General features: G+C 23.3%; 2 protein-coding genes and 2 long non-coding RNA genes across 8 annotated transcripts; 3 read left to right on the top strand and 1 right to left on the bottom strand.

Annotated features, from left to right (window-relative positions):
* Positions 1-113: 113 nt before the first annotated feature.
* Positions 114-2,147, bottom strand: LOC122718232 (cell cycle checkpoint protein RAD1-like). 4 transcript variants are annotated; one of them, XM_043943131.1, is made up of 7 exons: positions 1,966-2,147; positions 1,670-1,901; positions 1,370-1,614; positions 1,060-1,284; positions 780-974; positions 434-709; positions 114-362 (listed from the first exon to the last, which is right to left on the bottom strand). In XM_043943131.1, the coding sequence occupies exons 3-7, from the start codon at positions 1,460-1,462 to the stop codon at positions 333-335; spliced, it is 819 nt and encodes a 272-aa protein (XP_043799066.1). In that variant the 5' UTR covers positions 1,463-1,614; positions 1,670-1,901; positions 1,966-2,147; the 3' UTR covers positions 114-332. The 4 variants fall into 4 exon arrangements, with proteins under 4 accessions (XP_043799066.1, XP_043799041.1, XP_043799059.1 ...); XM_043943106.1 differs by having other exon boundaries at positions 114-709; XM_043943124.1 differs by having other exon boundaries at positions 114-709; positions 1,370-1,564.
* A 241-nt stretch (positions 2,148-2,388) lies between these two features.
* On the top strand, positions 2,389-5,490 carry LOC122717866 (tyrosine-protein phosphatase 3-like). 2 transcript variants are annotated; one of them, XM_043942338.1, is made up of 6 exons: positions 2,389-2,553; positions 2,657-2,722; positions 2,819-4,860; positions 4,934-5,023; positions 5,088-5,175; positions 5,253-5,490. In XM_043942338.1, the coding sequence occupies exons 1-6, from the start codon at positions 2,499-2,501 to the stop codon at positions 5,390-5,392; spliced, it is 2,481 nt and encodes an 826-aa protein (XP_043798273.1). In that variant the 5' UTR covers positions 2,389-2,498; the 3' UTR covers positions 5,393-5,490. The 2 variants fall into 2 exon arrangements, with proteins under 2 accessions (XP_043798273.1, XP_043798263.1); XM_043942328.1 differs by having other exon boundaries at positions 2,657-4,860.
* Positions 5,491-6,225: 735 nt separating this feature from the next.
* Positions 6,226-7,675, top strand: LOC122719096. Its single transcript, XR_006347500.1, has 3 exons — positions 6,226-6,370; positions 6,934-6,993; positions 7,428-7,675. It is a non-coding gene; the product is annotated as an uncharacterized LOC122719096 (long non-coding RNA).
* A 1,221-nt stretch (positions 7,676-8,896) lies between these two features.
* LOC122719264 lies at positions 8,897-12,593 on the top strand. The gene is made up of 3 exons (XR_006347551.1): positions 8,897-9,118; positions 11,013-11,103; positions 12,105-12,593. It is a non-coding gene; the product is annotated as an uncharacterized LOC122719264 (long non-coding RNA).
* Positions 12,594-15,529: the final 2,936 nt, after the last annotated feature.

Below are 15,529 nucleotides of genomic sequence, written 5' to 3'. Positions count from 1 at the left end.
TATGAAATATTACTAAGTAATTATATTAGTTTATATTCACATATATGACAAAGATTATTACATAGAGATTATTACATATTTAAAAATATATTGAAAATTTATATATTTTTTTATGCATCTTTAAATATCATTCATATGCTTTTATGTACATCATATTCATTGTGAGTATATTAAGCGAATTCACAATAAAGAATAGTTTTGAATTTCATATAAAGGCATTTTTTTTTTATGTGATACAATAAATGGAAAGCTTTAATTACAAATCTGATAAAATAAAAGAATATTTTGAAATAATTTTTAATCAATATTTATCATCTTATCTCCATTCCAAATTATTCATCAGGATCTATTACTGGAGAAATCTGAAATATTTTATTTGTATGTATGTTTATATTTAGCTTCACATTACATTTGTTAGTAAATATGAGCTTACATAATATTCTATGTAACATGTATGTCCTTCATCAGTCTTAACCATATATTGAAAACACAATAGTCCAAATGAATCAGTCCTCAATGAAACTTTATTTGCACAAGATAATGCCTTCATAGCTGGCTTAATATGTGTAAGTTTATAACTTGATGTAGCTGTTGAAGTACATTGGAAATTATCAATCAATTCACCATCATGTGGTAATTCAATATGACAAATTCCAGCTAAACCAGCTGTACTAATACGAAAGAAAGGTGGGGAAGGAGATAAAAATAGCTGTAATATTATCAAAATGTAAAATTATAGAGCTTATAATAGAATTATTAAACATTAAATTATGCTTTACCTCAATCAAATCACTACTTGAATCAAGCTCAGATAAGATATCTTTTAACAATTCAGTTTGAAGAACTACTTTATTCAAAACATTTTCCGGTTCAAGATGAAAATCTAACAATTCATCAGGTTCTTGTGTTTTTAAAGAACAATCTGTTATAATACCATCTTCTTCAATAAGAACTGTTACAGGATGTCCATTAGCCTATTCAAAATTTTTTTCTTATTAATATTTTTAACATATTTTAATTATATATATTCATAATATTTATAATGTATTTTAACTATACTTTATAAAAAAGTTGCAAAGCTACAGAACTTCCTTGGCAATTTATATTACTCCAAAACATACAAAGGCATTCCACTAATATATTTAAATTAACTTTAAAAATTACATCTTCTTTCAAATTGAATATTTGAAATACATGAGTTGGAATATAAGCACTAGCTTGCATACATTTTGCATCTTCTACAGTTATTTTCAAACCATTTTCAGTACCAAAACATGTAGCATTCTATAAATAAAATATAAATTTTTCAAATCAAATATATTTTATTTATTATTAAAAGTTTCAATAGAATATCTTAATATAATTGTACCTCTTTAAAATTAATTGCTTTTAATAATTGTACTATGGTTTTAAGATTTCCTAACTTTGCAACTAATGAATTAGTTTCTACTTCAGGATACATATTGTTTATTTGAAACTTGATATAATAACAAATTTTGAAATTGTTTTTCTGTTATATATTGATGAGATAATTTTCTTTTTGTAACTGCAGCTAACCAAGCTGCTAAAACATGTTTGCAAGTAAACAAAGATCTATTATTTAATACTTGACACCTAAAAATATTTCATTATTATTATGAGTATTTAAAAAATTTAAAAGTTCTAATACCTAAAAGAACCACAAATACAGTAGTTTATGTCAGGAAAGAGTATATATATTGTTCCTGACAATCCCTTAATCTGTACTAAATATCTGGAATTATTTCTATCACTATGAGGCGCAACATCAGGATTTTCAGAAGGAAAGATATGAGTTATACGTTCTTGTTCATATAATTCTAATGCTCTTTCAAATACATTACCAAAAATATTGTATAAATTTAATAACACATTATCTAAAACTGAAATTATTAATTAATATATAAAAAATTAATAATTATAAAATATTATATATATAATGCACACATTTTTGTTCTTTTTCAAAACTTTCAGCTGATTCTTTTAACACTTTATATACAAATTCTGCATATTTTATATCACATGTATTAAATGAAAAAGTATTTAATGTTTGATTGATTGATGATTGTTCAGTAACACTCATTGAAAATTGTTTGATTAAATCTTAATAATCTGTGTTAATATAAATATCCCTAAAGAAATATAAATAAAAAAAGAAAAATGACAAATTATAATCTCAAAGAATTATCTTAATATTATTTAATATCATTTCAAACAATTATACACGTTAAGAAATAACAATTAAGAAATATTCAAACATCTTCAGATTGTAATTATTTGTATTTCTATTTAGCCAACATAAATTATAGATTATTTCCTATATATAATTTTTTAATATGTTGGCATTACTGATAATTTAAAATTGGTTGATGGTAGCAATTCGTAACGTTTCTAACGGATGATACGTAGTGTTGTTTCAAAAAAATTAATAATAGGTGTAAAATTGAGTGCAATTAACACATTAGAATTAGAATATAAAAATGAGTCGACATAGAAGACGAGCTAATGATTTTATAGATTCCTTAGATAGCATTCGTAAGTAAAACACAGACTTACACAGTATTTAGTATTGTAATTTTTTTCGTAAATAATATATTAATCTTTTTTTATATAATAACCAAATAATATTCTTTTTTAGGACATTCTGAAATTGATTCTGATTCACTTTGTTCGATATCTCAGGACAATTCGAATGAAGTTGGAAGTAAATATATTAATACCAATGATAGTATAATCAGTGATATTAATAATAAATATTCTTCTACTCTAGTTAATAATTCTTTGAAACATTCCTTTACAGAAAATCTATCAATTTTTAAATCTGCCCCAGATTTAAATAAACGTATTGATTTTTTTCAAGTTGAACAATTATGCACTGAAATGAATGATAATAAAGAAAATGATAGTCCTCAATGTTCTATGAAAAACAATAATATATGTAACAAGTTGTCAAATACTATTAATACTAAAAAACAAAGTATAGATTCAAACATTAAATTAGAATCTAATCCAATAAATGAAAATTCAAAAAGGGATACCAATTACAATATAAACAATAATAAAACAAATGTAAATTTGTTCTCAGAATATCAAGATAAACATGTAAATAATGGAACATTTGAAGCAATTCTTTGTTCATTAGATGATCAAGTTCATCAAATAAGAGATAAAAAACAAATCTGGAAACGTTTATCTAACAAATTTATGCATTCACCAGAAAACTTTACTGAAAAGCTTTTAACTATCATCGAAGAATCTGTCATAAATAATGATAATGATGTAAATGAAACATCTGCGATAGATTTAAGTAGATTAACAACAGAATTCAGAAAAATGTGCAAATTTATAGAAAATGAATCTCAACCTGAATGGCCTGAATCACCAGTGTGTACTCTTTCATGTTTAGAACAAATATCTATAAATTCTACACATAATACACCTATTCATATGAAACAGAATAAAAATGAAATGTTATGTTCTCCCATAAATAGGTCTATATCTGTTACACCTATTTCTGGTATAGATATAATTAAAAAACGATTTTTTGCTAAAATGTCAAAAAATAATACCAGTGGAAGTATTGAAAATCTGAGTAGTACATCATTTGAGCATTTGGAAGCTCAATGTAACCAATTATTTCCTAAAGAAAAAGAACATTCTAAAACTTTATGTAGATCTTTATCAATGTCTTCTTTATTGAGTATGAGTGAGATCTATAATAAATGTGAGCAACAAATGGCATCACTGAATGTATCCATAGGTGATATAACTTCAGAAGAAAATATACTATTAAATACTCCAAAATCATCAAATAAATATTTATGTCAAAGTCCATCTTCAATATTTACAAAGAAATTAGAATTTAATTGTTCAACATTGAAAGAATTACACAGCAAATCAAAAGATGATCAATGTAATGATATTTCATATTCTAAGAAAAAATCTAGAAAAATAAGTGAAAAACCTGATTTCAATAAAACAATATCTGATAAGTTTAAAAGTAGTTTTGAAATATTAGATCCAGATGAATTAGAGAAAACACTTTTACAAGATATAGCAGAAAAAAGAAAAAGATGTCTTAATACAGCAAGAATTATTTCAGAAATTAATGCAGATCCTGAAGCAATAGAGGCACAAAAAACATTAAGAATATCTCCTGATAATGAATTAAATTCATTGAATGATGAAACTAAGTTTTTGCAAACTTTAGTATCTTGTAAAGATTATCAAACATATTTAGAAAAACATAAACCTCTTTTAAAAATACTTCAAAATTCGACTTCTAATGCAAATGAAAATAGTTTTAGAAAAACTCAAAAATCTGACATAAAATTTGAGGAAAATTCAGTTTTACAAAAAAAAATTTTAGGACTTTTAAGTCCAAATGTAAAATCTTGTAATCTACATAGATCATCACAATCAAAAAAACAAAAAGAAAAAAATGAAGAGAAAATAGAAAATAAAAAACCAAAACTTTTTGTCACACCAGGAGAAACTCCTCCAAATAAAAATAATAGAAAGAAAAAAGTATATTTCCCTAATATGCAAAGTCCTGTAAAACATATTGTAAAAAGTCCACATGCAGAAGGTTTATATCGATTAAATTATAATACTATAATATCACCAGTGGGTATGTATATAAGAGGTACTGATACACAACTTATAAAAAATATACATGCTAAAACAGATCAGTTATTGCTTACACCTGTGAAAAAAAATGTTGAAGTATCATTAAATAGAAATTCAAAACAAAATATTTCATCAAAAGGCATACATAAAACTGAAGGAATCACACCACTCAAGATTAATTTATCTCCTAAAGTAAATACAAATAAACAAGAGGTAAATATAAATTTTGTTTAAATACTATATTAATCATATTTTATTTTGTTAATTTTTTTTTTATTTTTATAAGACAACAAAAACTCTAGAAAATTTCAGTACACCTGAAAATCAATTTGTACTTCCTAGAGTTTCATATAAACTTCCTTTACAAATTAAAACGGTATGTTTTATTTTTTTATATTTTTTCTTTATTCTGAAAATGTGTTCATTCATTACATTTTTAGATAACGAGAAACAAATCATGTAAGCAAGGAACTCGCGTTAAGAAATTATTGGAAACTGCTCAAAGTAAAATTGTTATCCGACATCAAGGTACATATATATACAATTATGAAAGAATATATTAGTTTTATAATTTATGTTTACTTATTTAAAAAATTTTTCTACAGGTCGGATTAATTCGGTACAGAAAGGAAAGGACACAACAGATATTGGAATGTATGAAATTAATTATGAACCTGAAGATGAATCTATACATATTGAACAAACTGCTAATAAAACAAATTTTATTAATAAATGGAAAAATTAAACAGAATGTGAATTGCATATTTGCAATAATGTTGATATTTTATATTTTCATTATAATTGAAAAAAAGCAATTATTTTTAATAAAGTATATATAATCTTGTTTAATTTTTAATTATATTTTTTCCAAAAAAATTCGATATAAATTTTTCTCTCTTCAATTTATTAAGTAATATAAAATAATATTCATCAAAAAATTCTTCCTTAATTTATTCTTCCTTAATTTCATTTTATATTTCTAAAAGATTTCAAAGAAAAAAATAAAAATAAATATAATCATTCTAATTATAAACTGACCTATTATTTTCGTAAAATTTCTAGAATGAACTAAACTTAATTCATTTGAGCGTTACTGTTCTTATCTCGTAATGTTGTGTAACGTGCAACATTTCTCATTGGGCTCGTGCTGCTAAAGCAGGGATGTAAACTATACATTTGTACCTTTTATTTCCTAATCTTTAATAATAGAATTTGATAAAAATAAAAATATGTATTTTACACATAGATTGATTTAAAATAATAGAATTGTTATAGGTTAAAATTTTCTTTTATCAATAATTTCTAAAACTCCTATTGTTCTAATATGTATAATGCAAGATTTTAATATAGTAAGACAAAATAATATTTAAAAAATTATAAATATTTTAGATAGAACTTTGTATTTGGAAATATGTGAAATAGTTTAAAGTTATAAATAATATAAATAATTGCAAATATTAAATAAAAAAAATTAAAATTTTGAATAGTAAAATTTTGTATGAAGTTTGAATTGATACGTTCCTGATTTGCGCATGGCACGTTAGTTGCACACGACATTAAGATATGTTAGTATAAGAGCGTTCGTAGTAGGAGATGATCGATAAATTTGAACGAGTACGACCGAACTAACAAGTGATCAGTCAGCTTTCGAAGAATTTAAATCGTGATAATCATAATCATCTACAAGTGAAAATGCCGGGACCAGATTGCGATAAATGTGCAGGTAAGAATTAATTTAAAATATGAGAAATTTTATTTCTTTATGAAAGAATTTTCTTTCTATAATATATAAATTTTTATTGAAATTCTAATGTTCGCAATTCTTTAAATTATTATTAAATTTTGTTTATCTTAATATTTTTTAATGGGCCATTTTTTATTATAATATTAATTTGATGTGTAAATTTTTATACTTACTTTATATTATTTTTTGCTTGCAATTATTATTATTTATTATAATAGTATATAATAATAATAATATTAATATTTCGACATTTCATATTTTAATTAATAATATTAAATAATTAAAAATTTTTAGAAGATGCGAAATTTTTATGAAATTGATGATACAACAGTTTATGTTATTAATTTATAGAGGATATAGTGAAATAATTTATTCATTAAACGTTATTACGGGCAATATTCAATCCATGAGATTAACCAATTTATCTATATATTTTATGTATACTTAATAGAAATTTCCGCATTTATATTTAATAAAATAATTTAAGCTTTTTTTTTAAAATATTGATTTAAAAATCAATATTTAATCATCTTTTATTACAGATAAATGCCAAAAATGTCAATGTGGCGACAAATGCAAGTGTGGCGATTCCGGATGCGGTGGTAAAAATTTTTTATTTAAATTATTTTGAGATTTTTAATTTCAATTTTTTCAAATCTTTATATTATAAAAATTATAGTTTATTTCTTAGATTCTCTTGTAATTCTTGTAATTCTTGTAATATATAATTTATAATATATAAAAGTTTCATCGAAAGAATGTAGTAATAGTATTCTATGTTCACTGTATTCTTTTCTTTGTAAACGAGAGCAGTGACCGTTTAATGGTAACTATTATTCATGTCGGTTCTGCGTACAGTCCAGTTCAGTTTGCATTCCATGAAACAAATGATTTTTATAATTTTCACAAATTATTTATTTGAAAATTTTATATGCAAAATATTTTCATAACTTTTTAAGTTTTGAATTTTAAAAATTTATTACAAATAACTATTATTAAATATTTTCTAATCTTCTCTATATATATGCTGTTATAGACAAATGCTGCTGTAAATCTGGTGGACAATGTAGTTGCAAGAGTTGCAAGTGCTAATCTGCAAGCAGGATGCTAATAAATTGATCAGCATTAAGAATGAATATTCCAACTTTAAATATCACTATTATCTAGTTATGCTTTCTTTATTATGCTTATTCTTTAATATCATGAAAATTTATTGAAAAATCGAATTATCGAATTTATTATATTAGTATTATATGTATTAATAAATAAAAGTATTAAAAATTGTTTTTTTTTTCATATCTTTTATGAAATTATGTATTTTATAAAATTGTTAACTTTTTATTGAGTGAAATATAATAGAGACTTAACAAAATAAAATATTTAATTTTTTTTCTAAAATTATAATCAAACTTATTAATGATTTATTAATTTACTAATTATGACTTATTAATTATGAACTGTTTTAGCAATAGTTCATGAAAAATAATTAATAAATTAAGTAATTATTAACTTGAATAATACTTTTATTATTTTCATTGGAAGAAATTATACCGTAGAACATTTATATATAAAATTTATATAATTGTAGGAAATAAATAGAATAATATTTATCATTTGTTGATTTACCTCTTATAGATAAACTGATTAAATAGTAATAGTAAGAAAAAAATTTTTTTATGCCAATTTTATTTTTTTATTATTTTTTATCATTTTTTATTATTATTTATCATTTTTTATCACTTTTTTTCACTTTTTATTATAAAGAATGTTTCAAAATTTTTTTTATTCCTTTATAATAGATCAGACTCATTTGTTTAAATTTCAGTATTGTAATTGAGTGGTAACTCGTGTTAAAATATTAACGTTATATATCCGAGTATATCATATATTATGTGTTGTCAGATCATCATTCTAGAAATACAACAGAAAATATAGTATATTTTTTATATTAAAGATTAAGATATTGCAGTTTTGAAAGAAAATAAAACATGTTTAATTATATTTATTTTGTACTTTTCCTAATAATAAAAAATAATAAATAAAAAATAATAGTAATAAAAAATAAATAAAAAATAATATATAAATATCTTATAATAAAATAATGAATAAAAAATATATAAATATATATATTTTTATATATTATATTTATATATATTTTATTTTATAAATTGAATAACTTAAATAATTTAAATAATTTAATGACTAAATAAAGAAGTAAATAAATAAATAAATTGATATATATATAAATAAATAAAACATCTACAAAAAAATCTATCATTAAACAAATAAATTAATAAATGTATAAATAATTAAATAAACGAAGGAATAAATAAATAAATTGACGCATATATAATAAATGAAACTAAAAAGAAATCTGCAAAAAAGTTTCTACAAATAAATCACTAGATAAATAATCTAAATAAATTAATAATAAAAGAATATATAATATAAAAGTCAAATAAGTAAATAATAAATTAAAAATTAATAATATAATATATTAAATAAATTAATAAGCTACTCTTAATTTACTTTTTAATATATAAATATAATTAAAATATATTATGTAATATTTTAATTTTTCGCGTGATTTCGATTATAGAATTTGCTTACGCCAGCCAATCAGAAAGCCGTTAGGCGAACTGTAGCGTACGGCGTCAGTCTCCTGTGGAAAGTCATCGTGATAGGACGCGTATTTGTAACTAGCTTTGCTGATTTGAATACGCAATAGTAAGTAATTATATCATATTCTATTATCGAATTTATAAAATTTTATTAATTTTGTTTATTTAATAATTTATTCATTATTTAATATTTATTCATTAATAACGAAATTAATTAGTATTTTGAGTTTCTTTGTTCTTTTTGTGATTGAGATAGTTTATGCTTCGTTGAGATTCTTATTTGTTATTTTAACTTAATATAGTTTTTTTATACATTGTTTTACGATTTTGATTTTTATTTAAACAAATTGCTATTCGATTATATTAGATGTCGGGATTTTCAAACAGACTTCAAAAAGGAAAAATGATTTATAATACGTATTTATAATTTTTAAGAGATAATTTTGATATTTTATTTCTTTTAACAAAAATAGATTTATTTAGAAAAAATAATATAGTCTTTTTTATTCGCATTAAAACAGATGTATAAAAATTTTATTTTATCAAATTAAATTATATCAGTGATATGTATTGCGTTTCTAATGTACATCTAATATATTTAGAAACGCAATTATACTTATATCTGTATGATGTTTATATATTTTTCTTTCTTTTTCGTTCAATGTTATGCTCGAGGCTGTTGACATTTTTTTCATAATATGGCGTTTCTAAGCATTGGATTTGTTACGCTCGATATGTTTCGACATGTTTCGATTTGTTACCGAATTGCTGCGTATTTCTCTTCTCTAATTCATAATCGAAATTGTGAATATCGAAGTGTACATATTATCGATATTCATGGTGATAGTAATTTTATTGTATTCTTGACGTAATTTATTTGTTACGAAGTTATTACGTATATATTTTTTTTCTTAATTATATTTTATTATTTTATTATTTTATTATATTATTTTATTATTATTATTACTATTATTCATATATTATTATTCAACCAATACACGTTTATTACTATAATCTTATATCTTATATCTTTTGAGAACATTCTAAATTCGTTTTTTTTTAATTATCATTTATTTGACAATTATGATTTCAACTATTTCCGTTTGTTATAATTTTTTAAGATGGCTTTTGACTTTGATTATTAAATTAATAATTTTAATAATTTTCCTTGTAATGTTAATTAAAATAATTGATCAATTTTATACATTTTATGAGTTTATTTGACAAAAATTTTTTTTTTGTGGTTATTGTCTGATTACAACTGATCCAATTTCAAAGGTGAGAAAAGTTCCAATATGGATGCCATATTTTTTGAAAGAGAAAATTAATTTTTGTTGTATATATTTATTCTTATACGATCGATTTTTACTTTATTATTTCAAAGAATATTTATTCTTTCATAATGAACATTTATCACAAATTATTTAAATTATAATTAACCCTTCTGTTTAAATAATAATTTAAAAATATTTATTCTTATATGAAATTTTTTTTCATGAAAAATTGATAATTACTAATTTGTAAGTTAAAAAAAATAAATATTTTCTGAAATAAATAAATTCAGAAAGAATAAAAAATAAAAAGGAATGAGAAGAATATTTTTTTTTTGTAGATTCTCTTTTCCTCCTTCCTTCCAATACTAAATAGCTTTATTTTCAGAAGAATATTGTGACTGCGTATAATACAATCTGTAAAGTTAATGTTTGCTTCGTAATAGTTTTTTGATATTTTAAAGTGCATTGGTTTTAATTAAATTTATTTATTATAATTGCATAATCAGTGTTTGTTCGTCGATTGTAAATTAAATGGATGCGTAGTTTTTTTAATTTTATTTTTTTTAAATATTCGTTTTTGAAAATTATAGGATAGAGTCAGTGAGTTTTTTTTTTTAAGGAAAAAAAGCAAAGAAATAATTATTTTTATATATTTTTCATTTATTTCAATTTTTTTAAATAATCAGTAAAAATATTTAAATTATGGTATTCTACGTTTTGTTACAGTTTCCATTTCTTCGTATTCGATGGCTATTTTGCAATGATATTCTATAGATTACAGCAACATTGATGACAGAGTAGATTTTTGCATTTATTGGTAAGTCACATATATTTATGTTTTTCTAGTCATTCGATCATCGGAATAAAAAGTCCGAATTGACACGGATGACTAATTGTATACATAGATTTTGTACATAACCACGAATATTTATTATAGCCGTAAGTAATCAATTTTTTTTTGTGTTTTATCCATTAAATCAGGATAAATCTTTCTGAAATGTCATGTTTTTAACAAAATAATATTGAAAATTATGTATTTTAATATGTATATATATATATATATATATTGATTATTAAATTAATAATTTTAATAATTTTCCTTGTAATGTTAATTAAAATAATTGATCAATTTTATACATTTTATGAGTTTATTTGACAAAAATTTTTTTTTTGTGGTTATTGTCTGATTACAACTGATCCAATTATAATATATAATATATAAATATAATTTAAATAGTAAAATTATTTTAATATATAATTTTTTAATGTTTAATCATTAATGATATAAATGATATAAAAAATTTTGATTACCTATGATTGAAAATATATATTTATATTATACATTTAATGTACCAATACATATAATGTATATTATATACATATAATGTATATTATATACATATAATGTATATTATATACATATAATGTATATTAGGTAAATATATACAATCTTTCCTGAGTTGTGAAAATAAAAATATCAATTATTATATCAATTGTTATTATTTAATAATTATGATAGTGCATATCATTGTATTATAATAATAACAAACAATTTTTAATTTTATTTTCTGTTTTATTCTAATATTTAATTTTTTGGTTTTTAGTTATAAATTTAAGTAATAATTTGAAATATTTAAAAATATTTTATATTCCAGATTGTTTTTTCTTCTTTTTTTTTTAAATTATTGTAATAATTCTTTAAATAAATTTGTTTTAGATTAGATTTTGTCAGAATGCATGAGTCTATCATCAATTGGAAAATAATTATATTTTTTTAATATTTTTTTTTTTACTAATCTATAATCTTATTTGTTTCAGAGATCAATGTGGAATCAATGTGGAATTAATAAAGGATTCTTATATTCATATTATCTTCTGGTTTTATTGAGATTTTTTGGTAGATAGACTTCCTAAATAAATCTTTAAATTATTGTGTAAGAAAATTATTTCTTTTAGATTTGAGTATTAAAACGAGTATTAGTTAATTATGTAGATAGGGAATAGAATTGTAGATTTAGATGATATTATTTCAATATTTCTTAAATCAGGTCATATTGTAAATTTCATTTACAAATATTTTTAAATTTAATTAAGTTAAAGAATTTATGAAATTTTTCCAAGTAAAAGATTTAAAATATAAATAATAATAATAATAATATTAATAATATAATAAACTTATAGCACTACAGAAATACTGTTTAAAGTATATTTATAAATGCATGCATAATAAATGATAATAGTAATGATTGTAGCTGCTATTAAAAGTGATGGTAGTCAATAAAAATAAATATAACTCTGTGTGGAATATATTTGATTTTTTTTGATTCTTTAACTTTGTAATTGTCAATATTTTACATTTTACATTTTCGTGACAATGAATATATAAAATATTATACGTACGAAATAATATATTTGTGTCTTATAAAGTATATAATTAATACAATTATAATTTAATTTTTACTTTTAGGTTTAATTTATCTTGTCAGTTTTCCTTAGGATTTTATTTGTTATTGATTTTGCAGAAAAATCAAAGATCGATTTTATAAACAAACAGAAGATAACATTAATTTTAAACAAATTTTTCTGTGAAAAATAGCGAATAGGATCGTAAATAGGAACATTAGATCTATCATGTGACAAGATAAAGTAGGATAAGAATTGAGGAACAGTGCCATCTTTCGAGAGTGTACTATCAAAGGGTGGCGCTAATCCTCAATTCTCATTCTATTTTATTCTGTTTTTAAAGAAATGTTTCTGGTATTCAAAAGATAGCGCTTATAATCACTTCTTACTCTACTTCTACTTTCTTCCACTTTCTACTCTTACTTATATTAATTTCATTTATGATATTCTGAAGATGGCGTTGATTTTCATATTTTTATCATATCTTTATCCTTTTTTCACTATTTGCTCTCCTTATTTATATTTAGTTTATAAAATATATGCATCTTAAAGACTATCGATATTTAATTAAATTTATTGTTTTCTTTGTCTAAATTATTGATTAAAAATCATAATATTTGATCTTATTATTATATATAATAAGTATATATTTTACACATATCTCTTTTTGTAAATTCATACTTTTTTTTTCTTTCTTAATCATTTATCATATGCACAATCCTGATACGTGGCATTGTGCATCCAAAATTTAGTCGTATAAAAATTTATATTGTGTTTGCTTATAATATAATTTTATAACGCAAAACTATTTAAACTTATCATAAAAGAAGTTACATGTATTTAACACGAGAATCGCGTAATTTCATTTCTCTTTGTGTCTCTTTCTAATCGAAAATGTACGGGAAGGATTTGGCGTTCGCATTAAATATCGAGTAAAGTGCACATAGTTTCCTGTATTTACACAAACCGTGTTGGTCCTTGCCGTGTCGTAGAACAGAGAGAATGATTGAGTTCGCCGGTTTCAAACAGAGTTTACAGGATGGGTTCCTGTAAACGGTTTCACCAATGAGAATTCAGTTGATAGATTGTCTGTCGATCTTCTGTATCTTTATACAGTACACGAATTAATTCTAAGATTCGAATATTTCAAGTTTGACGAATATAATTAGACAAAGAAAACAATAATTTGAATTTAAAAATATTGATATTAATTTAGAGAATTCGTTAGAATTTCTAAATTAGAGATATTATTTAAGAATAATAAGTTTTTTCACGGACGGATAGATATTATCGGATGAAAATAAAAATCGGATTTAAATCGATTTGATTTCGATCGAGAAGCGATACGAGTAATTCTGTCACGCACAATGGACGAAACGCTCCAGAATCAGTTTCTATTTTTGAACAAATATCGATGTATAACAGCGATATTCGACTGTACGAAGCGGTTACGAATCGGCGGCGCTCCTTTAATTGATAACCCGATTAATTATGCATTCGGACTTTGAGCGCAACACCAGTTCACCAGTTCAAACAAGGGTGGCAAGTCGTCCGGAATGCGGCATGCAAAGTGCCGCTTGCGTGCGAAACGGCTGTGAGCTAACGTGGCTTTTGTTAAAAGCGCTTAAATTTATAATGACCACCGTTATCGGCCGTCGTGATCGAAAGGTACGACGACCAAATTTAAGGATGCAGGAACGGAAAATTTGATCGCGATTTAATTATTTCAATGTGAATATACTATATATATATATTAGAAATTATATTTTATCCGAATATCGTTTAAAATTTTTAAAAATTAGTAAACGTTAGATACGTTTTTCCTCGCGTTCAGATATCATTCAGTCGCGAAGTAGCGAGTTTTTCGTGAAATTACTTTCAAGGATTTTAATACGAGTTATATAACGCGAAGTCGTATAACTTGGTGCAAAGTAGGCGAATGGGAACACGTTTTTCTTCTCTCGTATCAAACAATATAAGAAGGAAAAAAAGAAATTATAGCTCACGAAGGCCTATAAACGCGAGGCGTTAAGAAAAGCGACGAGCAACGAGGGGACAGCAACTTCTAGCTCGCGAACGGGGAAAGCTCGAGACGTTAACGACACCCTGCGCGGCTTTAAAAACTAATATTTTCATCATTGTTAGTTTTTATGACAGAACGAGTAACGGTTCCTTTCGTTCATTTTAAATCGAGGATTTAGATGGAAGATGAAATTATTAGATGATTGAAAAATAATTCTTACCTTTGGAATATTTAATTCTTCTTCTAAATTCTTTATCGTTGTTAATCTTTATGAGGGAATACGTATTCGTTTCGTTCGTTTAAATCAGATATAGTAGCTGGAAGATAAAATTTTCATTAATTTATTTATTAAAAAGATAGTTTCGCTACTTTTGAATTCTTCAATTTTTCTTTCTAACAAAATAACACTTAAATTTTGCTCGCTATTCACATTCGTTAACGCATTCGCGTTAGTCGTATTTAAATATTTGTCGATATATCTTCCGGTAAAGTAACACTTGTATTTACAGTTTCTTCTTTATTCGTCGATGCATTTCTAAATCGCGACTCGTTTAAATATTTGTGGATATTTCGCTGCTCTTTCGCATTCTCTGCATCCCGCACCAGTTAGAACAGTTTTTCAGGGAGACGGTGGCACAAGTAGCTTGAAGCTTGAAGCTTGAAGGTGAGATCGTTAGCGCGAAGAGTGTGACTTCGCATTGTGACTTGAAGTATGTCTTAAGTGTTAGTTTATTGTTACCCGCTACCCGGTGGGCAGGCTTCTCTTACATATTTAACCTGGTCCATTAGTGCCCAGTCGCGTTTATGTTTCGAAATG

The sequence above is a fragment of the Apis laboriosa genome, unplaced genomic scaffold (assembly GCF_014066325.1).
Source record: "Apis laboriosa isolate Shangri-la unplaced genomic scaffold, ASM1406632v1 scaffold11_cov152, whole genome shotgun sequence".
Lineage (NCBI taxonomy): Eukaryota > Metazoa > Arthropoda > Insecta > Hymenoptera > Apidae > Apis > Apis laboriosa.
The sequence above is the reverse complement of the archived record's forward strand: the minus strand, read 5'-3'. Positions and strand labels throughout refer to the sequence as shown.

Coding starts and splice junctions, on each gene's coding strand:
- LOC122718232 (XM_043943106.1), bottom strand. CDS start 1,462: ATGTATCCTGAAGTAGAAACTAATTCATTAGTTGCAAAGTTAGGAAAT. Junction 1,285..1,369: donor AAGCAATTAATTTTAAAGAG/GTACAATTATAT, acceptor TTTTATTTATAG/AATGCTACATGTTTTGGTAC. Junction 975..1,059: donor CTTTGCAACTTTTTTATAAA/GTATAGTTAAAA, acceptor AATTTTGAATAG/GCTAATGGACATCCTGTAAC.
- LOC122717866 (XM_043942328.1), top strand. CDS start 2,499: ATGAGTCGACATAGAAGACGAGCTAATGATTTTATAGATTCCTTAGAT. Junction 4,861..4,933: donor TAAATACAAATAAACAAGAG/GTAAATATAAAT, acceptor TATTTTTATAAG/ACAACAAAAACTCTAGAAAA. Junction 5,024..5,087: donor TTCCTTTACAAATTAAAACG/GTATGTTTTATT, acceptor TTACATTTTTAG/ATAACGAGAAACAAATCATG.